The sequence below is a fragment of the Xenopus laevis genome, chromosome 6L (genome assembly GCF_017654675.1).
Source record: "Xenopus laevis strain J_2021 chromosome 6L, Xenopus_laevis_v10.1, whole genome shotgun sequence".
In the NCBI taxonomy this organism is placed as follows: domain Eukaryota; kingdom Metazoa; phylum Chordata; class Amphibia; order Anura; family Pipidae; genus Xenopus; species Xenopus laevis.
Window position 1 is genome coordinate 115718275 of NC_054381.1, and position 27392 is coordinate 115745666.

The 27392-nt window shown below is 36.5% G+C and overlaps 1 protein-coding gene across 3 annotated transcripts; it reads left to right on the top strand.

Moving 5' to 3' along the window:
• Positions 1-843: 843 nt before the first annotated feature.
• Positions 844-26259, top strand: gata6.L (GATA binding protein 6 L homeolog). 3 transcript variants are annotated; one of them, XM_041565346.1, is made up of 7 exons: positions 844-957; positions 2003-2891; positions 10797-10963; positions 18980-19105; positions 20681-20774; positions 21027-21133; positions 24159-26259. In XM_041565346.1, exons 1-7 carry the CDS (start codon positions 934-936, stop codon positions 24327-24329), a joined length of 1578 nt encoding a protein of 525 aa, XP_041421280.1. In that variant the 5' UTR covers positions 844-933; the 3' UTR covers positions 24330-26259.
• Positions 26260-27392: the final 1133 nt, after the last annotated feature.

The following is a 27392-nucleotide window of genomic DNA, read 5'->3' on the forward strand; positions in this document are numbered from 1 at the left end:
TCTTCACAGAGACCCGGAGAGAAGTGTCGTTAATAATAGTGTGTCAGGCGAGAGTGTCGCAGTGGGAACAGACGGTGATTGTCTTAGAGCAGAGAACAGCGGTAATTGCAGAGTTAATTCGCTCACCAGCTGATAACCCAGCGACTGTATCGCTAAACATCGCAATTTACTCCTATGAGGTCCTGGTCAGTTCCCACTCGCTCTTAGCAATAGGAAAAGCCAGACTGACACAGGCAAATAGCAAGCACATGCTCAGGTCTAATATAATATTGTCCTTCAATAGTTCATATGAGCTCCATAGAATTACCTATGAGCTCTCAATGCCACAATCATTGCTGTGCCCACCTAGCGACCCAACAATTGGCTTGTTCTCATCATTCCTGTGCAATGAATACGCCATTACACTGTGCGGCGCAGGCTACACGTTTCACTGACTCGAAGTTTTGATCAAAGACTACAAATCCCTGAGTAAATATGTGGGTATGAATATGACAGTTGGGTTTACTTCCCCTTGTATCACGTGCTGTACAGTCAGTAGGTCTCCAGGGATGGCGAGTAAAGCTGTAATTAGTGGGTACATAGCTGTAGTCCAGCGTACTCAGGGCAGTGGGTGTGTAGCACAATACAGGGGCAGCAGTCCCGCGCCACCCACTCACAAAGGCCACATGTCCAATCAGGAGCGGCTGCAGTTTTCAGGCAGAGCAGTGGGAGGAGCTTCCCCCGTACTTTGCAGGTTTACAGTTTAGGAGTGAGGAGGCAGCAACATTAAGTGCCCAACCCTGCAGTGTCTGGCCGGATCCGTGCATGGGCAGCCTGACACCCATGGGCAGGAGTAGCCAATAGGTAAGTCCCCTCTTTGTTGCGCCCGGACAGTCGCGCTGTGGATGGGATGGAGGCAAATCGGGCGCAGTGTTTCATTGTGTTTCATGCATTATGGCTTGGGAGAGACACCCGCAGGTAGGAGGCTTGCGTGTAGGCTGTAGTGCCGGTGCAGTGAAATAACACGGGGAGGTTGGACGAGCTACATTAGATGATTTCATATCATAGTCAGAGAGCATATTTATTAGGTTTTAGAATGGGACGGTGCAGCGTGTGTATGGCATTAGAACTACTGTTTGTCTGCTAGGGACTCCCCATTATTTATCAGTCTTCTAGCGGTACATTACTTGCGATTCTCCTTTGTCAATCTCCTGCCAATAGACTACTTGGGGTTTATCTTTTATCAATCTCCTGCCAATAGACTACTTGGGATTCTCCCTTCTCAATCTCCTGGCAACAGACTACTTGGGGTTTATCTTTTATCAATCTCCTGGCAATAGGTTACTTGGGGCTCTCCCTTATCAGTGTTGATACTATAGACCACTTGATGCTCCCCAGTGTCTCCTTGCTAAAATACTTATAAGTGTCTCCTTGTTACAATAAACTGTGGGCTCTCCCTTATCAGGGTTTCCTTGCTATAGACTACTTGGGGCTCCCCAAATCAATCTTTTGCTGTGTGGATTTCCTACAAGATTAGCTACTTATCCGTACACACTGGATATGTGCCATTTCCAATGGGCGTTTGTTTCAGCCTGCTGAAGGCCCTGATTACCTGGTGCAGACTAGCACGGACCTTCACTGGCTTCTCATTAGTAGTAAGACAGTGTACACAACCTAACCTCAAGGAAGAGGGGCACTCCTCTAATGAGATATGGTAAAGCTACACTACACTGGGCATCTTCAGGGGGCAGCTGATTTGAGGGGAAACATGGGGGTATTCTGGGACAGGCTGCTGCATGTGCCACTCAGGCAACTTACTGTAATTATGCTGCTAAGGGACAGACAGCCTGTAGCTTTCTAGGGCTTGTTGTGGTACAGCTCCCAGTACTTGATGTCCAGTGAAGCTGGGATTTGTAGATCTGCAGCACCCAGTGAGCCACTGGTAGTATCTCTTTTTACGAATAGTTAGCTCAGTGTGGTTAAAAAAACTAACATTTTTATCCTTACATTCTCTATGGGGAAGGACTCCCGGCTCAGGACCCCTATCTCCCAGCGCCCCCACACCTGGATGGACCTGAGTGAGGACAGCTGGTCCGGCGGCACACGGCTGAGTCCTGAGAATTCCTTCTTCCCCTGTCCGATCAAACAGAGCCCGGGCACCTCTCCGCCACCTTCCCCCTGCTCCCACGTTGGTTCCTCCGAGTGCCTGCGGAGTGAGCCAGACAGAAGTCAGCAGAACATTTCCACAGAGGGGAGGCCATCTGCCTCCTATCACCCGCTTGGCCTCTCCCACCCGGAGGATCTCATCTTGTTTAGGGACTTGGATCACATTAACAAGCTTGTTGTACCCAACCGGGAGCCTCGCTACAGCAGCACCCTGCCTGAGCCGCCTTCTGGGGACATGTACCAGACACTTACTATAACGGCGGCGCAAGGGCCTCTCGGCTATGACCCCTCTCCGGGCACTTTCATGCACTCCGCTGCCAGCTCACCAGTCTATGTGCCCACTAGCAGGGTAGGCTCCATGCTCACAAGCATCTCCTACTTGCAGGGCACCGGGGCATCCCAAGGCACCCATTCAGTGAACAGTCACTGGTCACAGGCAACTTCCGAGAGCTCGTCATACAGCAGCAGTAGCCCGCACCCCTCCAGCCGGTACCACTACTCCCCCAGCCCGCCTATGGCCAATGGATCTACCCGGGATACAGGCTACAGCAGCAGTCTCGCTGTCAGTGGCAGAGACCAGTACGCCCCACTGGCCAGACCACTTAATGGATCCTATGGAAGCCCTTATACACCTTACATGACCCCCCAGCTAACATCTGCCTGGCCTGCTGGACCCTTTGACAACACTATGCTTCACAGCCTGCAAAGCAGAGGAGCACCAATCAGTGTCAGAGGGGCCCCTGGAGGTAAGGGCCACTTTGTAATTAACATGTCTATCACCAGAAGGCATATTAGGGAAATCCAAGTACATCTGATATTTTAAGAATCAAGCTTGTCACCCTTCAGCTGTTGAAGAACTACAACTCACAGAATCTGTCTTTTGGGCTTTCAGATGTATTTCAGCAGCAGCTGGAGGTGGGCAGCTAGTAGATCCCTTGTTGTTACTGTTATAATCTATAAATCTTAGGTCTGTTATAATTCTCTTTAAAAACAAGATTCACTTTCTTCACATTAGGGATTCCAGTGCCACATTGTAGCAGCAGCAGGTGTAAAGCACATACACTAATACTAATTGATACACAGGCACCCTGTATAAATATAAGCAGCACATTGGGGGGACTAGCTGTATATCAGTCCAAATGCCCGCTACCCTGCTTGTCTAAATCACCCTCCTGTTTTATTCTTTTCAGATATTTATTACATTAATGTTACATAAGAAATATATGTTTAAATATAGCAAAGTACATTTTCTCATAAATCAATATTTAATTAATATTTTCCCTGGAACAAAATGCTAACACTGCTTTTATGGATGTAGATCATAATGGGACAATATCACTAAAAGTAGACCTTACATTAGCAAAGTATGGGCACTCATGTTATAAAGGCTATGGCCATGCTACATGCTACAATTACGATCTTTCCCACCGCCACTGGTCATACGAAAGATCTTTCGTCCACTCTACTTACATTTAGTCCTGAATCGTCAAATATGAAGTTAAAAAAAAAATAATTCTTTAGCTCTATCTGATGATTCAGCATTAACGTTACAATGTTCGGGCACCTTCAAAGGTGTCGGAACAAAATTTACAGTCCTGCCCGATCTGCGAGACGGCCGATATCCAAGGCTTTTACCGATATTGGTCACCTTGCCTCCAACCACGCATGCACAGATAATCGTATGAAAGATCTTTTCAACTTTCTGACATATACCAATCGGGGAAACCTGTTTGGGGGCCCCATACACAGGCCTATAAGCTGCCGACTCAGCCACCTTTGTAGTGTTAAATTCACAAACCAGAATTATTTTTTGAGAGGAAAAAAATTAGAACTACTGCGGGAGGTCATTTTTGTGTGATTTTTAGTGTTATGAGCATTTTATTAAATAATACCCTTTAAACTCACATCAGCTGCTACATGCACTAAGTGCTGCAATTCTGGCAATGTCTTCTCCAGCTAACCAATTGTAGCCAGTTACAAGTTGCAGCACCAGCTACACTTTTCGTAAGTGCTACAACCTGATCCTAATCAGTACCTCTGTAGGTAGGAGACAGATTAAATTTATATGGATTTCACAGATGAGACCCACCTTTTAATAATTTAATATACTGTTCTAGATACATTCTGTGGCTATGAAAATTTACACAATATTTCCAACTAAATTCTGCTGAACTCTCCCACTAATACACAATGCTGATTCAAACATATACATGCATAGTTATTCCTACGCTATCCCATGATTATTTCTTCCTGGCTGACCACCTACTTAATAATGGGCCACATAACATAAACATCTATGCCAGCTATGCAGGATAGAGGGTAAGGGGTGAAATATGAATGAATAATGAAATATGAGTAAAGTTTGGGGAATGTTGTGGTTAATATTTTTAGAATGTGTATACAGCTCACTTTGTCATGGCTTCAATACTCTAATGCAGGGGTCCCCAACCTTTTTAACCCGTGAGCCACATTCAAATGTAAAACAAGTTGGGGAGCAACACAAGCATGAAAAAGTCCCCTGGGGTGCCAAATAAGTGCTGTGATTGGCTATTTGGTAGCCCCTATGTGGACTGGCAGCCTACAAGAGGCTCTCCCTGGCACTATACTTAATTTTTATGCAATTAAAATTAGCTTTGAAGCTTAAAATTCAAAAATAAGCACCTGCTTTGAGGACACCGAGAGCAACATCCAAGGGGTTGGAGAGCAACATGTTGCTCACGAGCTACTGGTTGGGGATCACTGCTCTAATGAATGTTAACAAGCATGACTCCCTGTTATTCCAAGAGCCATGGCCAAATTGGATAAGTAACATTAATTCTATGTTTTTGTTATGCCACAGATAATTGGGCTGGGAATTTTAATTATAATAAAGGGCTAATGGGGGGAAGTAAATAAAATACTCAGCAGTAGTTTAGAACTTCAACCTCCAGAGTCCGACAAAAGGGTTCTACCATGCTGGTGAGCCCCATGTCAAAGTAATGTTAAGTGCTGATTCTGGGTATGCTGTGTAATCACAGATGTATATCCATGTAAGTCTATAGCTCTGACTTCATAGCAATCTCATTCTGTACTGAATTGAATGTATCAGGGATTTTCCTATAAATCAAACCCGTACTTAGCCGTATGTGTCTAATTACTGACCCTGCATTTAGCTGTATGCATGTAAGGTATTTACAACAGACCTTATCCTATATTCAGCTATATTTATTCTGGCATTTTCTGTAGATCTTACTTTGTATTTAAAAGGGATGTAAATGCAAAAATAACACCTAACGAGAGACTATGTAATTCTAAGCAACGTTTCAATATACATTTATTTTAAAACATTGTCTTAGTTTTTAAGTTGTTTGTAAATGTAATTGCTATTGAAAGCAGTATCTGTCCCTTTTAATTATATTACCTGGTAGTTCAGAATATTGAAACAATGTAGCAGAAGCCAGCTGATTAAAAAAAACCTTTGAAGAGGCAGTCAAGACTGTGGGAAACACAATAGACTAGACCAGACACTCCACCAAGTAACTAGTGGTCCTTTTTAAATTCTATTACACTTAAATATAACTAGAAACACTGGCATTTTTTAAATAAATGTAAATTGAAAAGTTTCCTATAATTACAATTTTTATTTTTTTGGGTTTACATTCCCTTTCATGTACATCCAGGTACATCCTGCAAATCTGACCCTGTATGTATTCGAGTACATAAATGATGATGATGATGAGTACATCCCCTAAATCTGACGTTTTCCTGTATGTGTCCTGATACTTCCTCTAGATCTCACCCTATATTTAGCAGAATGAATCTGGGTACTTCCTATAGATCTCATCCTGGATATATGTTTTTATAGATTTAATTGCGTATTTATCAGTACATAAACATATATAGAATCTGAATCTATTTTTTTTATATAAATGTGTATACATGTAAGTCCGGTAGCTAACCATATAACCCTGTACTAACCCTATATTAATCTGTGTGTATTCAGGTCCTGTAGAAGTGTAGATATCACATGGTATAAATCCTGGTATTATAGTTTCCACTTTTTTTGTGTACCCAGCTCCTAAACATTTTTTCTTGTAGTGACAGCATTTACCTGTGAACTAAAACTCTCCATCTGTATCCAGGTAATTTCCATTGCTTGCACCCACTATTTAGCTGTTTATATTAGGGACTTCTACTTGTAGATCTCAATCTATTAGCAGTATGTGTTCTGCATTGTACCTACTCTCCTAATAATGAATATATAGCACTTACCAAGGAGCCATTGTGCATTGTGAGCTCCCAGGTGCTATATCGCGCAACCACCGATTATACTGACATGGCAAGGCTGTGTAAAGCCAATGTACTCGCCTTCCTACTGGGAAATGTCAATAACACCATATGGCCTGTCTTCTCCTTGCTGTTCAAGAGTCTCCTTAACAGAGCAGGGGATATTATGCATCACTTTACTAGTCCCAAGAAACATAGAACAGGGAAGGGAATATATCTTGTGGCAATGTACGTAGGTATAAATTCACTGTAAGAGGAGACATTGGGTAATTCAGAACATGGGCATAGAAAAGCTGTATGTGGTATGTAAAACAGAAAGCATAATTGAGGTATGCACACAGAGATTCACAACCCTCAATTCCTGTTTTCTCCTTCCTCTTCCTCTCAGGTGTATGAAAGCCTTGACTGATAAATAGGGAACAAAATAGAAAACTTTTCTACTGGGGAATTTAGTGTCACTTTTATAGGAAAATTTGTTCCCTTTTACATTGCCCTACTAACAAAGAGCCACTTACCTAAAAAAATCATCCCATTTCATTTTACAGTACTGAATTAAACATCTTGCCTCCTTAATTCACAGCCTTTACTGGAAACTAGAACTTAATCATAAATAACATTTTGGGAATATGAAAATAAAATTCATAAAAAGAATAATGCCACAAATATAAATATCTGTAAATGTAATGGCAATGTAATCATTTTTGTTGGATAATTGTTGATTTTTAAATACCCGCTTGATGGGGATTTTTTTTTGTTTTTGCAAAATAATAGCTTTTGCTGTAAAAAGTATTATTATACCTGCACTATACACTGGAGCAAGCTATGAATGCACAATCATTTTTCTGCTGGCATTTTAAATATTTATCCAAGTTCAAAAATATTCAATCACAATTGCCCCCCCCGATGACCAACACGGTGGGACCTATGTAAGCTCCACCATTGCCAACATATTGCTTAGCCCACCTGGGAGTATAACAATTTTAATAGCTAAACAAAGCAAAAACATGAACCAAAAGAAAAATATCATGTCCCTGAACACATTAGCATTAGAGACGGACCAGTTTTTAATAAAAAAAAACTTTATTTATATTTACAAGGTATATTTGTCCAGTATATCAGACAAGATTTATTTTGACAGCAACAGTTTTCTTTTATATGAAAAAGGGTTTTATGCAATATGTGTGAAGACAATTACATCTGACCCCTGTTGCTCTCCACTCATATAACATATGACAGATGGCTTCTGTCGTATTTTAAACACTTGACTTGTTATCTGCCATCAGAATAGCCCTACAGACCTATTCAAAATGGCTGCCCCACAGCAGAAATACTGACGTAAACACTTTAACTAACATAAGGCTAATGCCTTACATGACGTTTTCCCGCCACTTCAGCCCAGATCTGAAGCCCTAAACTGCTCATGTGTGTAACTGTATTTTTAGAACTAAATTCATACTCGGTGCAGTGACAGATTTGGGATAGCCTTTTTAAATACCTGACAACCAAAACATCATATAACATTTACCAATTCATTTACCTTGGTTCCTTTTTTGTTTTTACAAAATTAAAATAAAATTACCAATGAATCAAGTTAAAGACTTGTAAATATTGTGGAAATCGTGAACCAGGTCAGTCATGCTTAAGCTGGCCATAGATGTTGAGATTTTTAAAAGATCAGATCCTGATCGTGAGACCACGATCTTCTCAGAACGATCGTACGATAAAATAAAAGCCTTTGATGTTACTGGTCCTTTAAATTATAGTGTTCAAAGCCTATTTTGGGACACAATATCAGTTATCTAAAAGCATTAAATCATATTCTGTCCCTAATCATCCTTTCAAGCAGCTAAACATTCCCTGTTTAATATGCATTTTGCTAATTGATGATTCTCATGAAATAGTGGTGAAAATCACTGCATGTATAATGCTTAGAACTATCAATTATCTCATAACATAATAATTTCCAAGTCAAATATGCTGATGTTTTTTCACTTGGGGAAAACAAATCCTAGAAATTATTCATTAACTTAAAAGTTATATTAATATCCAAAGTAATACGCAGTACATACATTGAGTTTTATTGAAAAGGAGGAATACTATATTGCATACATTATTACAAGTATGGGAATCTGTTATCCAAAAACCCATTATCCAGAAAGCTCCAAATGACGTAAAGGCCATCTCCCATTTTTAATCAAATAATTCACCTTTTTAAAATGTTTTCCTTTTTCTCTGTAATAATAAACCAGTATATTTTACTTGAACCCAATTAAAATATAATTCATCCTTATTGATATCAAAACCACCCTATTGGGTTTATTTTATGTTTTAATTTTTTTAGTATACTTAAAGAGATCCAAATTACGGAAAGACCCCTTATCCAGAAAACCCCAGGTCTGAAGCATTCTGGATAACAAGTCCTATACCTATATTAGTATTAGTATTGTTATTATTATAAGCCAATGTTTAATTAAACTAATTTAACTTTAGTTAGCCACTGTTGATATTTATAAATAGCACCAAAAATGCTTATGATTCCTTAGTGAATCAATTGATTGTTTGCTACTGCTTAGAGAAAAATATTGTAATAGGGGCTTTTCTTGGATCACCTCTGATTTCTTATTTTACTTTGGTTCATTTTTCTACAAAGACAAAAATCCAGTGTTGGTCTTGTGAAATGTTTAACACAGTTATCTGTCCCATTAGTCACTGTGCTGTTTTGGTAACTAGGGAAAGGGGAGCCTTTTAAATCTTGCGTCCTTGAAGTGACGCTTTGAACATTGTTAGTGAAAAAATAAACTCAGGAAAAGCCAACAGGTGTCGGGTATTTTTCAGTAGCCTCCCCCCACCCATGGTGGAACTAGATTTAGTCTATGGTGAGCCGCATAAAATCCAGGAGCTCTAAACCTATAGCCACCCCTCCTCACCTATTACAGGTTAAAGAGCTACACTTTCTATACAGTAAAACCCAGGTTGTACCATTAACCCTATATACATCATTCATCTGTACAAACACCTTTTCTGACTACAAGTCAATATTAACATTTTCATTTTTTTTAACATTTAAAGAATGATTCCCTTTAGCCTACACCCAATTATAATACATATATGGATAGACACATATACACACAATAAAATGCACATTTTATATTACACGCAACCCCAATTATGATTTATATATGTGTGTGTGTTTGTGTATGTATATATGTATATATATATATATATATATATATATATATATATATATATATATATATATATATATATATATATATATATATATATATACCGTATTGACAAATAAAGGAATCTTGAATATATACCCACACAAAATGTCTATTCAGAAGAAGTAGCAGTAAAGCAAAGTATATCTGAAAGAAAGTGTATACTAAACACGTGTAATACAGAGCCTGGTACAACGCTGTACCTTTTAATGTTACATTCCTCCTATCCTAGTCACGTGGACCCATCTACTTTCCTTGCAGTTTACTGATTCCTGTTGGAATATATATATATATATATATATATATATATATATATATATATATATGTACAAAGGCTTAGGCACACACTGCTTGAACAATTACCTGGGTGCTGTACAGGAAAATTGTATATTCACCCCAACAAGCTGACGCACACCAGGATTTTTCTTCAAAAATGCTTTGTTTATTAGATCTATATATATATACCCACACTCTTACTTCTGGATCCAATTATGGGTGCTTATTCAAATATGTTATACATAGATACATTATACATGGAGTGCTATTATAATATATAAATATATATATATATATATATATATATATATATATATATATATATATATATATATATATATATATATATATATATATATATATATAGAGCTGTGCTGTGCCTGGGCTCTACAGCTTTACATGAATGAACGAACAAGTAGTCTAATTATAGTATATTGTACTTGTTTTCATAATTGTATATTTGCATTGCCATCTGACAGAATGAATCAGTTTTTTCTGCATTTCTAAACCATTTTCTTCACTGTTTTTTATTATCCCTATAATATAGCCCGACGAGTATGCTATTATGGTAAATTAAATGGTGGAATATGCAGGGCTTTCCCCTATAGACAATATATTATTTAAATTTGACAGGCAGAGACCCAAAATGAAAACACGAATTCCTTCGGTTGCTGTATGACAGGACAGGCACCTATTTCATATGAATGTACATACAAGGGACCAAATAAATATTTTTATGTAGGATAAGGGTAACTTTCAGATCTGTGGAGTGAGGGCACACAGGTTTTAAACAGTGGGTCAGAGCTGGGGTAGAACCTCCGAATTTTGACATGGGTAGGTGCGGTTGCTGTGTAACTAACTGTAACACTCGTCATTTTCCATCAGATGTGTTGGACGAGCTTCCAGAAAGCCGAGAGTGTGTTAACTGCGGCTCAGTGCAGACCCCCCTGTGGAGACGAGATGGCACCGGTCACTATCTGTGCAACGCCTGCGGACTGTACAGCAAGATGAATGGACTGAGCCGGCCGCTCATCAAACCTCAGAAGCGAGTGGTGAGTAAGCACAGGCCCTGCTTGAACTGACCCATTAGGTGGGGGAGGTGTATATATATATATATACCTGTGTAATATATATTTATAAATATATATATATATATATATATATATATATATATATATATATATATATATATATATATACATGGTTTAAAGACCTACATTTTTACTCTCAATCACATGAGATTATACAGGGAGCTAGTACAAGACAATTTAATTTTGAGTAAAAATAATATTCTTTTGTTGCCTCCATTATTTGATATAGAAACTGTTGTGTATGCCGAGGGAATACAATTATATAGCTCTAACCTCTTGGAGTTGTATATAGTATATATCCTAAGGTTATATAATATATTTGATATATATAATGCATGCTATGATTAGTGAGGTTTTGTGCTGCTTCCTGAGGGTCAGTACTAGTGATGTGTGGGCCGGCCCAATACCAGCGGGCTGGTCTGGGTTTGGGCTGTGTTTTTTTAATGTGATACTGACACTAAAAAAAAATACTTTTTAAAATATGAATGTACATTAAGGGGCAGATTTATCAAGGGTTGAATTCCGAAGTAATGGGAGTTTTTTTGAACTCCCGTAACTTCGAAATTCGAATAAAAAAAGACCAACCGAAATTTATTTAAAAAAATCCACAGTGTGAATAGGCTGTATTCAATTGTTGGAATCGAATTCGATCAAATTAGATTCAAAGTATTTTCAAAAAAAAAAAATCTTCGATTTTTCAAAGTCTAAATTCTAGAAGGTCCCCCATAGGCTAAAACAGCAATTCGGCAGGTTTTAGATGAATGGTCGAAGTTTTAAAGAGACAGTACATGATAAATTTTGATATTCAAATTTTTTTTCAAATTCAAATTTGGACTATTCCCTAATCAAAGTACACAACAATAGCTTAAGATTCAATTTTTTTTACTTCGAGTTTTCAATTCGACCCTTGATAAATCTGTGCCTAAAAGTTACCTATAGTTCACGTTGAATGTTTTTTTGCTGAGAGGTTTGTTTTTGTAAACAATTGTTAGTTGAAGTTCCTAATAGTTGCCAGCCTGACTGTCCCATCTCAGCCTGTCAGTTAAAGTTTCTAATGCTAATGGACTCCTGCTGCACAAATATGGCAGCCCCCTCATGGAGTCAGACAGGTAATGTAAAAGCATTGGGCAAATACTTTATGGCAAAGTTACAGATTGCTTTCAAAGGGAATATTATGATAGATGTAAAAAAGGGTTTAATTTCTAGTGTCAGTATCTCTTTAATATATGAACTAGGCAAAATGTTGGTGTTGGTGTAGTTTGTAGCCTGATAATCTCAGACAATATGCACTGATTTTTTTTTCTATGTCATTTTGTCCTTACCATCCCAGGTATGCTTTCACTTTTCTACTGCTGACATCAGTATATTGTCTGCATGGTAGTGGTAATGAGCCATTGATTAGAATGCCAGGGCTAGTCAGCTGTGATAAAGGAGAAAGTCACTGTGCCATTCTGGGTAACATTCATTTTTATGGATACTACATACATACACTGCTGATTTTAAAAATCTGCTCAAGTTGCTTGGTGAGGGACATTTTTAAATTCCCAAAATATTTGCAAGATTGAATTATTAAAGGGTCGTGTTTATAGTAATGTTTACTAGATAATTAGGCTGCTATTTATAAGACTTTTTTCTGGTATGGGCTTTTTGGGGCAAAAACTCAAATTATTTGTAGAAAAAAAAATCTAATTATTTGAGATTTATAATACCCTGATGCTGCAAAAAGCCAGTATCCAAAAATCCGAGTTTTCACTCGAGTTTTTCCCCAATTCAATTTATTCAAGTTATTTTAATGATAAATTAGGCAAAATAGTGTATGGGGGTATATATATATATATATATATATATATATATATATATATATATATATATACACATATATATATATATATATATATATATATATATATATATATATATATATACGAGCTTTGTAGAATAAAAAATTAAATTCGGATTTTACTAAATAGCCGCCTTACTGTTTTTATTCCAGTTTCAGCAATTGCCTGTTTATAAAGATTTAAAATGTTTCTGTTAGAATCAAAGGAACGTTGTCAATGTCAAATTTTGTTGATATATTAAAAATAAAACATTACTTAAATACATTATTTAAATAGCATTTCAATCACAATGTTGATGGCTAGAAAAATATTTTTACGCCCTTTAAATAGATTTTTTTTTTTTTTAAAAAAATTCTAGCTATACAAATTATCCGGCTATAGAATACAAATCAAGAATAAAAATTGCAGGATTTTCCAGGTCTCAATATATTTTATTTTTGTAGTAGTTGGAAAATTCCTTTAAATTTAAATATTGTGTAGAGAGAAAACAAAGATTTATAAATAGGTGGATTTGAAAAAAAAAGTGAAATCTAGAAACTTCAAGTGAGTGGGATAGATTTTATCTACTTCAAAATTCTCGGGGCACTATGAGTTCAACTGCCTATTTTTGTGCTGGTTGCTGAAAAATGTAATGCAGTACATGTACATGTATATATGTTCATTAGGCAAATTCTATTTTTGGTGTACGTCCTATTAAAGTCATACACTTTTTTATATTGTTTGCCATCTAAAATAAAGCTCTCCTAGTCCTGACATATAGTACAGTATTCCACTGTACTGTTCCAGGCATAGTATACAATAGTATACATACACAGGAAAAAAATATTTATTGTTTTAATATACATTTTTCTATTATGTTAAACAACTTAACATTCAGGGGCAGATTTATCAAGGGTCAAAGTGAAAATTCACAGAAAAAAAATTCGAATTTCAAGCTATTTTGTGTACTTTGAATAGGGAATAGTCCAAATTCGATTTGAATTTGAAAAAAACCGAAAATTCGGAAATCGAAATTTATTTTATTTTTTAAAACTTCTACCATTCGCCATCGCCGTCAATTGGTGGACTTTGAAAAATCAAATCAAAGTTGTTGTTTTTTTAAATACTTCGAATCGAATTCGATCAAATTTGATCTCGAGTTGAACGATCGAATACAGCCTATTCACCTGTAAAAACAACTTTGTTTTTTTTTAATAAATTTAGGTTGGGCTTTTTTTATTCAAATTTCGAAGTTAGTGGAGTTCAAAAAAACTCCCATTACTTCGAAATTTGACCCTTGATAAATCTACCGTTAGTTTACAAAATGAGAGCATAAAATTCCAAACAAAAGGATATAAAAAAAACTATTTGAGAACAAAAACAATAATGTGCTGTTATTTCACTTTATTTTATTTTTTTTCCAGCTGACTACCATATTAATACAAATAAATGTGCTTTGAGGAAATGTCTGCAATTTTTATTCTTGATTTGTATTCTATATCCAGATAATTGGTATAGCTAGAAAAAATTATTTAAAGGGCTTAAAACCATTTTACCACATGACAAACCATAGATAATCTATTTGAAATCTTTATCCATTAAGTCAAATGAAATGAGCAGAGATTTAATTGTAGGAGGGAATATGTGCTGTCAACGGGAATCTTTAAAATTAGACCACAAAAGCTTTATTTTGTGTGTGCAATGAGGTAGCATAAAATGCTGTCTCGGACACCTTACGACTGTCTATTGCCTACAACCTTTGCCCTGCACTACTCTCTTGTCTCTGGGGAAACAAAAAGCCACCTTTGTACACTACTGGCCAACCCTCTGCGTACCTGTTACAGAAAATACAACTTGTATCTCGTGGGTGTTTTCATCATCAAATAGGGCCACACCTGGTAACTCAGTTCCCCACTTTGCTGTGTGTTTAGTTAACTGCAGTAAAGGGACACTTATCTCACATTTGACATTTATTCAGTAAAATCGTTTGCCTTTTCCCCTATGATTTTAGCCTGAAATAAAACAGATCTATAGCCCCAAGTTTGTACAATAAATCACTCCAAGTGATTTATTTTATTATTGACCATGGATCTGCAACCTTAGGCTGATTCTGAACTACAAGAACAACATTCCCTAACAATTTATTACAATTAAAATTATATAACATTTAGGATATCATTGTTATATAATGACAAAATAATTATAACAATTTATTTCTACTGTAGAAAGAGAAAACATGCTTATTGTTTCTGGTTTTGTAACACAATTACATTCACAATTGTATTATCTTCTCGGCTTTTGTTTCCCCCTACCCCCTCCTTGGTAACTCTTACAAGAACATTTTGGCCTTGAATCACTAAAGCGCAGAAAGGATTTTCATTCTATTTTCTGAAATTAGATTTATTAGTGAGATAAAAATTCACTACGATATTTTCATACTAAAATAAGGTAAAATTACCCCTTCAAAAAGTCCTTCAGTATTCATGTCATTACTTCCAAAGTGATTATAAAAAATATATTTTTTTTATTGAATCACTATTCATTAACATTTGATAAAAGTCACCATGGTAATTCCTCGAAATACCTTGATTTCCTTTTTCTCTGTAATAATAAAACAGTACCTTGTACTTAAGATATAATTAATCCTTATTGGAGGCAAAACCAGTCTATTGGATTTATTTCATATTTATATGATTGTCTATTAGACATAAGGTATGCAGATCCAAATTACAGAAAGATCCCTTTTCCGGACAACCCCAGGTCATGAGCACACAACAGAAATGCAATAGTGTGGATAAAGTACATTGTTTGATCTCAAACTATGTTTTTTATTTTGTTTTATTGTGTAAAACATTCGACTCATATTCATTTGTTATTTCATCTTTTATATTAAAAGGCAGACACTCGTACAATTTTGTTTAGCTGGTTACATGGTTGTGGGATTTTGTACCTTGGCTTCAAAATCTGCACAATATACAGTCATAAACTTATTTGGAGCATAGATCCTGCTGCCAAAAGTTCACTTCTCATTTGAGAAGAGATTAGGAAAAGGGCTGTGGATGTCCATATGCCATTTATTATGTTGTCTTACTAGATGAACTGGATATTTTTGAGTGGGTGGGGGCATCCAATTTATAATGTGTATTCTGTGTGGGAGTGGGAGAATGAAAAGGGCACATATATAATACTAACATAATACTAGCTTTCGGACCTGTTACTAAAATAATAACTGATATTTGACCTGTTATCCAAAATTCTCAGGACCCGTTGTTTTCCATATAATGGATCTTTCTGTATTTTGGATCTTCATACCTTAAATCTACTAGAAAATAATGTGAATATTAAATAAACCTAATAGGCTGATTTAAGTATCGATTGAAGTATTAATTATATCTTAGTTTGGATCAAGTACAAGCTACTGTTTTATTATTACAGAGAAAAAGGAAATCATTTTTATAAATTTGGATAAAATGGAGTCTATGTGAGATAGCCTTTCCGTAGCTTTCTGGATAATGAGTTTCTGGATAATGATCCCATACCTGTATTCTCATAAAGATTTTTAAAAGTCATCAGAATCAAATTATAAAACAATCTTAAATTAATAATATTCTCATATACCTGTACAGGTATTATAAAAACAAAACTATATGATAACATAATGTTTATGTTAAGGGTGAAAAAAGCAAATAGCCCTCATTTCCCATGCTAAAAATGCATGTTTTAATGTATTATTTGCTTTGGAATTTAATGAGAGGAGTGAGCATTGTATTGTGTGTACACAAAGTTAAAATATACAGAATTCACTGTGATAAAACCCAGTTCCCTGTATAAAACAGTCTTGTCTGGTTTTTATGTTTAATGAATATAGCAATAATATCACTTTTAGAGGTAATTTCCACCCTAAGTGACAAATCCAACATTTGCAGTGAGTTGATAAAAAACCCAAATAATAAGTGCTAAACAAGCAGTGATTTTTACTAATGGGTCTCATGCTAAATGGGAAGACACAACAAACATAATAGCATGATGAATATATATTCCATATATGGAATATAGATAACATATAGTGATTAATAATCCTATATCCAGAAACACAATGTAAAGAGTAAGTTCAGTTCAAACAGACAGTATTGTTATATTTAATTGGGTAAATAGTACAGTAATCAGGCACTTATCTTGACATAAAGAAATGTACATATTTCACATCTCAATGGCATTACTATGCTTTGTGGACAGTATTTATTTAATAAGCGTGATACTGGGGAACTGATTTTGGGGTGGGGCAATGTAATGTGGGTGCAGATGAATTAGATGGAATATTCAATTGTTTGACTGTTGCTTTGGTCAATAATTCAACTTGAAGGAGGTTGTTCACATTTAAATTAACTTTTAGTATGTAGAGAGTGATATTCTGAAACAATTTGCAATTGGTTTTCGTTTTTTATTATTTGTAAAGTTATTTACCTTTTTATTCAGAAGCTCTCCAGTTTTGTAATCTGGTTGCTAGGATCCAAATAATCCTAGCAACTATGCATTGATTTGAATGAGAGACTGGACATGAATAGGAGGGGGGCTGAATAGAAAGATGAGTAATAAAAAGTGGCATTACACTATATCTGTAGCTATTCACAATATATTTGTAGCCTTCAGAGCATTTGTGTTTAAATGGGGTCAGGGACCCCTATTTAAAAGCTGGAAAGAGTCAGAAGAAGAAGGCAAATAATTCAAAAACTGTAAAAAATAATTAATGAAGACAAATTGAAAAGTTGCTTAAAATTCTCCATTCTATGTAAAAGTAAACTTAACGGTGAACAACCCCTTTAAGAATTGTCCATAGTAGCGATGACTGGGGGTGGGATGATCAATACTCTTTGTAAGGGGCCGATTCACTAAGGGTCGAATATCGAGGGTTAATTAACCCTCGATATTCGACCAGGAACTAAAATCGTTCGACTTCGAATATCGAAGTTGAACGATTTAGCGCAAATCCTGCGATCGATCGATCGAAGGATTCGAAGGATTTTAATACAACGATCGAAGGAATATCCTTCGATCAAAAAATCACAGGCAAGCCTATGGGGACCTTCCCCATAGGCTAACATTGACTTCGGTAGCTTTTAGCTGCCGAAGTAGGGGGTTGAAGTTTTTCTTAAAGAGACAGTACTTCGACTATCGAATGGTCGAATAGTCGAACGATTTTTAGTTCGAATCGTTCGATTCGAAGTCGAAGTAGTAGTCGAAGGTCGAAGTAGCCCATTCGATGGTCGAAGTAGCCCAAAAAACACTTCGAAATTCGAAGTTTTTTTATTTCGAATCCTTCACTCGAGCTTAGTAAATCTGCCCCCAAGTGTTTAATGTGCTAATATTTTCCAATGAAGAAATACATGGTCACGTTAATTAAAGTAAGGTCTAATTCAGCAGTTAACAAACTGGGAGGTTCAAAGCAGTGTATGAGGTATGGGGGGTAACCTAAAGGTTTATGGGGTATATTTATGAAAGAGTGAAGTTAATTCCGCCACTAGAGTGAAATTCCGCCACTCTTCATTCATTTCTATGGGATTTTTTATAGGCGTATTTATCAAAGGGTGAACTTTCACCCATTGATAAATACACCTTTCAAAATCCCATAGAAATGAATTGAGAGCTGCGGAATTTCACTCTAGTGGCGGAACTTCACTCTTTGATAAATGTACCCCTGTTTTTTTCAAATTGTGAAAAAAACTCACAATTTTGATTCTTGATAAATAAGCCCATAAGTGTTCACCGCAAATTTAACCTTAAATAATGTTTGTGTTGGGCTTTCAGAGGTATCTAGACATACTCAGGCTCATAAAGCCTCTTAAAATATAAATGGATATAGTGCTATTGTACTTTCAGCAATATGGGTTTTGCTGCTTCTTTCCATTTGGTTCACCATTAAACACACCAAAGGTTAGTCCTGGAATAAGAGACAGAAAATATACAATTTTAGTATGTCTCAACTATAAACATGATGAAAGTCATACATGCAAAATAATAATAAATAGAATTAATACATATTCCAAATCTATCTTTAGCATATATATTTGAATGTTTATTTTGTTTTCACTTTTGTTAATAAAATAAAGAAATGTACGCAGAGCACATATATGACCAGAACCATCTGTGTTTTGTTTAGCCTTCATCAAGGCGAATTGGACTGGCATGTGCAAACTGTCACACCACAACAACGACATTATGGCGCAGAAATACAGAAGGAGAGCCAGTATGCAATGCCTGTGGCCTGTACATGAAACTCCATGGGGTATGTATAGAAGCTACATTTTTGTTCTTTATAAATACCTTCATTAAAGAGTAAATGTACCCCACTTTATATATCTTATATGTATTAACACTGAAACCTTTATTTTGCACCCCCTGATTTTTGTTTATCCTGCATTCTACTTTGTTTTTTTTTGTGGTCCCACCAATATCTAACACATAATACATTTCCCTGATTTTACATTTGGCCAGATTTAATTATTCTAGGGGCATTAAAAAACATAAAGTGGGGGTTCTACGGCAATGTATAATTATTTCCAAGGAATGCACAGAAGGCCATTATGAATGTGCGTCTGTACCCTGCTGATCTAATGATCTACCTTGCAAGGACCAAACATGAAAAAGCTTCAGTTTCTTTGTTTACCCTGTTTAGCTCCATAAATAACAAACACCATTTATTTTTTTTGATTAAAACGATAGGCAAAGAGTATAGTTAGCACAAGTCCCCTTCATTGCACTTATGTTGAAAAAGGAGTATATTGTCCCTTTAACTCTCCTATAGTTACAACTATATCCAAACCAGTACATAAGCATTAATCCTCAGCCCAAATGGTTTTCAGAAAGACCGTTCTTGGGGTCTTCCTAGGAGGGCTAGCCAATAGACTCTCAACAGACTATGGGGCAAATTCACTAAGATTCGTAGTTGCGCCAGCGTCTGCTTCGCCGCACTTAGCCAGGCGTATTTTAGCCAGCACTACTCAAATTCACTAAAATCCAAAGTTGCGCTCAGGGGAAGCATAAGGTTGCCAAGTTGCACTAGCGTTAATTCGCCAAGCAAAGCAAAGATACGCTAGCGATGCTTAATTTGCATACGGCGCCAAATTGAAGTTACAATGGAGGTATATGTAGCATCACTACAGAAGCCTGGGAAACCTTCAAAACAGCAAATAACATTTTTATTTTGCCCTACACATGTGCCCACTGTATAGTTAAGGTGCCATGAGTTAGGAAATGTAGGGGGGAAGGAGGGAAGCCCCAAAAAAAATTTCGATCTTTTTCAGCCTATCACCCATAAAAAAAGAAAAAATGCCAGCGTTTCTTGGGACTTAGAATTTTTTTTAACTATCTAGTCGATTGCACTTCGCCTGGTCTGAGGTGGCGAAGGAAGTCTGGCGTAAAAGGTAGCGTTCAGAAAAATTCGTGCGTCAGTGAATTTGCGTAGTTACGTCCAGTGCGCAAATTCGCCAGGCGTAAGGGTGCGAAGTAACACTAGCGAATTTACGCCAGTGTCCATTGCGCTACGCTAGTGAATAAATGCTAGCGTTAGGCGCTTCGTCCTTTAGTGAATTTGCCCCTATAAGAACACTGGTTCCCCTAGTGGTTATAAAGAGAGTGGTTGAAAATCTTAACAGACTTTTTGGCAGCTACATGGTCAGGATGACATTGTTCAGTTCATGTTATTCTGCAAAGGTAAATAAATGATGCTGTGTTATTTGTATGGACCCCCGGTGTCAAGAGCAAGGGATGTTCTGTGACTGCGCAGTTTTGCTTTTTTAGATGACTTTCAAAAGAAAACATGTTTAAACATATATTAATGGCACTTTGTGTATTGCTTTAGGTGCCGCGGCCACTTGCTATGAAGAAGGAAGGTATTCAAACCAGAAAGAGAAAGCCAAAGAACCTAAACAAATCCAAATCTTCATCTAGTAATGGTGAGACATCTCTTATTTCATATACTTTGTTAATTTAAATGAACGATAGAATGGTATGTACCTATATTATGTAACACATGGTTGTGTCACTTTATTATCACTACTGGTGCTGTTTAACTATGATTTAAGCCTAATGCCTAATGTTTTACAGGCATTTAGCCTCTCTAAAGAGCAGCCCATGGTTCTCTAACTCCACCAGTGGCCACACTTGCTCCAAAATAATAATGTAATATTTTATGCCTTGCGTTTTAGGTAACAGCAGCCACCACATTACCATGACTCCAACTTCAACAACATCCTCCACAAATTCTGATGACTGCATAAAGAATGGTTCACCCAGTCAAAACACAGCACCTGTAGTGAGTATTTTATAGAAGCACCACGAGGAACCATGTGCTCTATCTTATCTCTTCACTTATCTTATCAAAGTTTGTTATCTAAATAAATGTTGCAAAGCCGATGGTTCATGTCCATAAGTATATTGCCTGTCTCTGTAAACCAACCAGCATAGTTGTTTTTCCTCATCATTGAGGAAACTGAAAGCAAAAGAAAGCTGACAAATGTGTTCTTGTTAGTGGGTAATATATTACTGAAAATGGCAGTACACAGCTACATGATCTAGTATCTGTAATGCTTGGGACATGAGGTCTTCTGGATAATGGGAATCCCATGCATTAAATCTGCTAAATAATTTTTTGGAAATATTTTGTCATTAACATAGGCTCAGGTTATATCTAGTCGTATCAGGTCATTACAAGCACACAGTGATAATGGGTTAGGGGAGTAAACTGGAAAAAAGTAAAGAGTCAAATGATATCTCTTTCCTCCAGCTGTGACTGTTGTATCCCTATTCACAGGGGACCTGATTTAAGTTTGGGACATATAACACAAAATAATGAATTAAGAATTACTGATGCACTATAATTTATTGTTACTGTTAAAGCAAAACAATTTACTTCACCAAGGGCGTAACTGATGAACAATATAGGGCCTAATTATTGGTCCCGACCCATAGGTTAGAATTACTGCTGTTCAATTTATTGAGGCTCAGGTTAAGCACCCGCATATGCTGCTATTTTAAGTGAGGATTTTTGTGGTATGCTAAAAGTAAATGATTATATAAATGATTATATATATTTATATATATATATATATCCTTATGTTTTACAGTAAAGGGGTAAATTGACTCAGCACTGCCATATGACTTATCAGCAAATAGCTTCTCATCAGTCTTGTGATGGTAAAATACTGAAAGAAAATTTCTGATTGGTGGCTATGACTAGTGGCTATTACTGTACAACAGAAGGACATATATATATATATATATATATATATATATATATATATATATATATATATATATAGTCTCACAACTGGAGCACTCATGTATACAAAAACAGCTGCCTGGGTGCAGTATTCAAAAATTATGTAAACCAAAATACTGTACAAAAACCGCACTCACAGGACTTTATAAAGGTGCAAAAAAGATCTGTTTATTTCTTTACGACGTTTCGGCTTCTATTACTGAAGCCTTTCTCACCACTTGAGAAAGGCTTCAGTAATAGAAGCCGAAACGTCGTAAAGAAATAAACAGATCTTTTTTGCACCTTTATAAAGTCCTGTGAGTGCGGTTTTTGTACAGTATTTTGGTTTATATATATATATATATATATATATATATATATATATATATATATATATATATATAGAAAGATATATAGATAGATATATATATACATATATATTTAATTTATTATTTATTTTTAGCATTCCACAAAAATCCTCACTTAAAATACCAGCATGTGTGGGTGCTTAACCCGAGCCTCAATTTATTGAACAGCAGTAATTCTAACCTATGGGTCAGGACCAATAATTAGGTCCCTATATTGTTCATGGTGGGCCTCAGTTACTCCATTGGGGCATTTTGTCCCGTGTTAGCAAATGAGCCCCACTGTTTGTGTATTCAAATGAATAAACAGTTGTAAGGAAGCTGATAGCAGAATAAATCCTACTGTAATAGAATCTTAATAAATTATAGAGCTTACCTCCTGTACATTCTTTAAAGCAATAGGTCCTGCATAGCAGTACTCAAAATGGGTTTAAAGACAATAGGCTTTAGAGAAATCTGTGGAATTGCAGCTATGTGTATGATAGTACTTGTTGGAAGAATTCCGGAAATAATTTAATGTTTGTGGCATAGAAAGGATCTGTTGCAAAACATTTCCCAATAGTGGAAGATTTTGGCATAAATCTATTCAACAGAAACTAAAGTCAGCATTGTTATGCGCATACCGCAAATATTTTTATCTACACACCCAAAAAACCCTGTTCTTCATGCTGGGGGATAAACTGCTGCTTGATTTCTACTGTTTAAAAAACATAAAATGTAATTATTTTAGAAAAAAAGGACATGACTCCCTTCGCTGCCAGCCTGTGCAGCTTGAGGGAGGGGGAGTGGCTTGTCTATACAGAGTTCATAAGCCCTACTTCAACCACAAGCTAAAAAGTATCCAAAAAGCAGTTAAACAGATTATTTATGAAATTGCATACTTATTCATGCCTTAGTGGCTAGTCTAGAATGCAGAGTCCATGCACACACTGCAGTTGTATAGGCCCCATTGACAGAGTATATCTGAGCATTGGATTTTAAAATATTTCAATTAAAAATGTGATCTATATTGAAGTGTAGGTTGTTTGTAACTTATACCCAAAAATGGAGTCCTTTTTTTGCTTGGAAGTATTATTGCTTATAGTGTTTACACCTTTAAACTCATAAGAGAGCTCCCTGTAGACCGGAACGTCATACTGACTTGGCCTGATACTTCAATTTCAGAATTCTTAGAACCTTAGTACAAATCTTTATATAATAATTCATGTTGACAACTTAAGTACAACTGCATGGAATTCCTGCTGGAGCTCTCATGGTGTCTGGCTCAAGGAATTCCTCAGAGGAGTGGTATGGTACGTTTCTCTGTACCGCTTTGAATTTAAGGGCTGGTTCACAAACTTAGGAAAATTGTTGAGAAACTGTGTAAATAACTACTTCAACATAAATTCCAGGAAAATGTAAAACCCCAGTTTTTCTATTAATCTTTTCATCTTTTCATTGGTTAACTGCTTTACTGCATTATACAAAGACCATAACTGGAGGTTTACTCTATGAAACACTTTAGACTGTGACGTTTATATAGGTGTCTGTTTGTTCACCTTAATCCACTGGGTAGAAAGTGTCATTCCACACGTGTGCCAGTAGAATGTGAAGGTTTTTCCTCTTGAGCTTGAGAGTGAGACTGTAAGACAATAAGGAACAGTGCACACAAGATTGACAAACATTTATGAAGTTATAGGGTGATCTTTACTCATCATTAAATATTTATATTACAGGTGACTTCATCGCTGATGTCTGCTCAACAAACTGGGAGTGCCAGTCCAGACAGCAACATACTAAAGTACACAGGTCAAGATGGGCTATACTCTGCAGTCAGTCTGAGCTCAGCCTCTGAAGTCGCAGCCTCTGTCAGACAGGATTCATGGTGTGCTTTGGCCTTGGCTTGACAGCCCTTTATATAATAAAGCTGCATTGGCACGAGCCTAGCCTTTCTGACTTTTGCACAGCTTAGTTTGTGCTTTTTGTTCCTCCAAATCAAACCTAGGCTGGACAGTTCTGGACTTTCCCTTTTGAATAGTTTGGTTTCTAGACAAGGTTGTGTCTACAACATTTAACTTGAGGTCCTCACCTATGCAAGACGAATGAAAGTGAGAGAACACATCTTCCATAATACAAACCGAAAGGGGACACCATCCAACAGACTTTGCCTAAATAGCTTTAATTACATTCAGGATATGCCTTATTCTCCAGCAAGAATTGTAGTATGCTGTCCTTTGGAAGGAAATGTGACCCTCATACTGTTACTTCCCAGATGACATGCTGTCTCTCAACTGCCTATACATATACATAGAGCGACAATCTCAGTTCTAACTGTACTCTGCTCTGAAAGCATCTCATCCCTCCTCGTGTGGCTAGGAACGCAAGTTCAACCTTTTATATAATGTGTTGCATTTAATGCAATTCTTCAGATTGGGAGCAATTTCCCTGTTGGCTTCAGTTACTACATACTGTTTATGTGTGCCTTGGCAGAGAGGCCAAAAAGCAGATCCTTGGTATATATATATATATATATAATACAAGTCCACAGTTTTCATCAACAGGGGCTGGCTGGTAGATCTCTAACAGAAGGGGAACGCATCGAGACGACACACTCCAACCCAGTGAATTCGCATAATACATGTCAATGAAAACCAAACACGTGTTTCCAAATGAGTGCTCTCCAATATCAGTGTGAATTTTAAATATTTATTTTTTTAACTAGAAAACTATTCCACCCAGATCTTGCACTAACTAGTGGCTCTATTCAAAGCTGGGTGCCATTTGTGTTTTAAATCAAGTTCTACTACGTGCTGTCACTGATTCTGAGAAAACACACTTTACATTTATATACACCACATATTATATTGCCTCTCTTTGTATCGTAATCCTATATACACCTGTAGATTATCACTGTCTGTAACATAGGCCAGCCTTTGGGACCAAGTTTACGTACTACGAGCCCGATTATTTGAAGACTATTATTTCCAATGTTGTGGGTAAATAAAGATTACAAATCATGTACCACACTATATTAAAATTTTATCCAGCTGGCCCAATTTTTTTTTCAATACAATGGCATTTTAGGCAGTGTTTGACAATCAAAGACAGAAGAAAAATATTTGCTTGCAATTATGCCTCATAGGCCCATGGAACACTTGTCCAAAACCAGCCAGTCCCTGTGAATCACCTGGGAACTTGCAGAAGTTTGGAATCATGAACAGAAGTCCAATCATGCGGCACACTCTGCAGAACATTGTCTGCTTTGCCCAACTCACAGAAATACCAGCATACAGGCAAAGGTTATTGGTTATTGGAGTTGATACAATTGACTGTTATGTTCAGTCTCACTTTGCATACAGGGTAGTGAACGATACTTTTTCTTCCACATAAAACAATATTTTTGTAACGAGAAAAAGTGCAATTTTCATTGCGGCAATCAGTGTTAAATCATTTACATACGATTTAACAACTTTTTGTAATGAATGTATACATTTTAACTTAATGGTACTTTTGTTAATTTAATAATAATGTTAAGATGGCATTCTTAGAAATTACCACTTTGTGACAGGCATGTGATTGCATCCCCACCCACCCCTCCATGAACAAATATTCTCAGGAAAGTGGTTTAATAAATAAATCAAGAGACCCACTACCTATCATGCCGTTAGCTTTAAAAAGAACACCTTTGAGAAGTTTTCAATTCTGTACAGTTAGTAAGTCGAAACCCCACCATTGTGTGACTGACATTGCTAAGTTGGTTTTACATTTTTATAATGGGATGTTGTTTGGAACGTTGCCATAACAGAGCTTTATAAATAAAAATGTTATTGTTTTTACTGTAGGTTGTCATGTTCTGTTTTAACAAGTGGTTTATATAATGTGCTCCACATTCAGTTGTGCCTTGTGACATATTTCAGAAGAATAATGGTGGTGTAGCATGTCCATTTAGAACAACTGGAATGGTACATACTGTGGCTGGGATGAGTGGTGTTTATAAGTGATACACCTGATATTTGCCTCTAAATGAAGGTGCATGAGAACACTAATGTGCATCAAACATTTTGGGACTTGTTCAGCGCTTCCTCAAGTGATAAATGCCACAGAGATAGAGAAGAACTTATACCCGGTGGTGGTACTGCCCTATAATAAAATATTGAAATGGGATTAACATATAACCTCTATACTGCAACATAGAGGCACATTTATCAAAGGTCGAATTTCAAATTCACGTGACTTTTTAAAAACTCCCATAAATTCGACCAATCGGAATTTATAAAAAAAAAATTATATTTTTTTAAACTCGGATGAGTGGAATCGACCCAAAAACGTTCGAATTCGATTCAAATTTTAAAAAAACTCGATTCAAGTTTTTTCTCCAAAGAAAACTTGAATGTCAGGAAGGCTGCAAATAATTCAAAATTGATCCCTGGACCTCTCCCACGACTTAAACAGCAATTAAGAGTATGATAAATCTCAAAAATCTAATTTGAATCAGTCGAATTTGAGTAACTTCCTAGTCTAATTTGACAGTTTTGACCATAAAAAAACTCAAAAATATCAAAATCTGCCCCTAAGTATTCCATGTAGAACTTGAATATGAAGAAACACGGTTTTTGGGGTATTCTGCATCCTTGTTCTTAGTGCACAGAATAAACACACATATTAGAAAACAAGTATAGTTGATAAACTTATTCATACTTTTTTGGGAGTATCCAGCCTCCAAATCCAGTGGGTCTCCCTCTGTAACAATTGGATCTCAAGATCCCTTGGTTCTGCTGAATCTCTTCTGATATCAGCCAACTTGACTGAGAAACTCAGTGATTACATTCAAACCAGTGTCTGCCACTGTAATGTTCACTCAGTCTCAGCTTTATTAGGTTACAGGGGCAATTAGTAAAGGCTTAAAGGAAAACTATACCCCCCAAACAATGTAAGTCTCTATTAAAAGATACTGAGTAAAACAGCTCATG

Coding starts and splice junctions, on each gene's coding strand:
- gata6.L (XM_041565346.1), top strand. CDS start 934: ATGGCTTGGGAGAGACACCCGCAG. Junction 20,775..21,026: donor CAAATCTTCATCTAGTAATG/GTGAGACATCTC, acceptor CTTGCGTTTTAG/GTAACAGCAGCCACCACATT. Junction 21,134..24,158: donor GTCAAAACACAGCACCTGTA/GTGAGTATTTTA, acceptor TTTATATTACAG/GTGACTTCATCGCTGATGTC.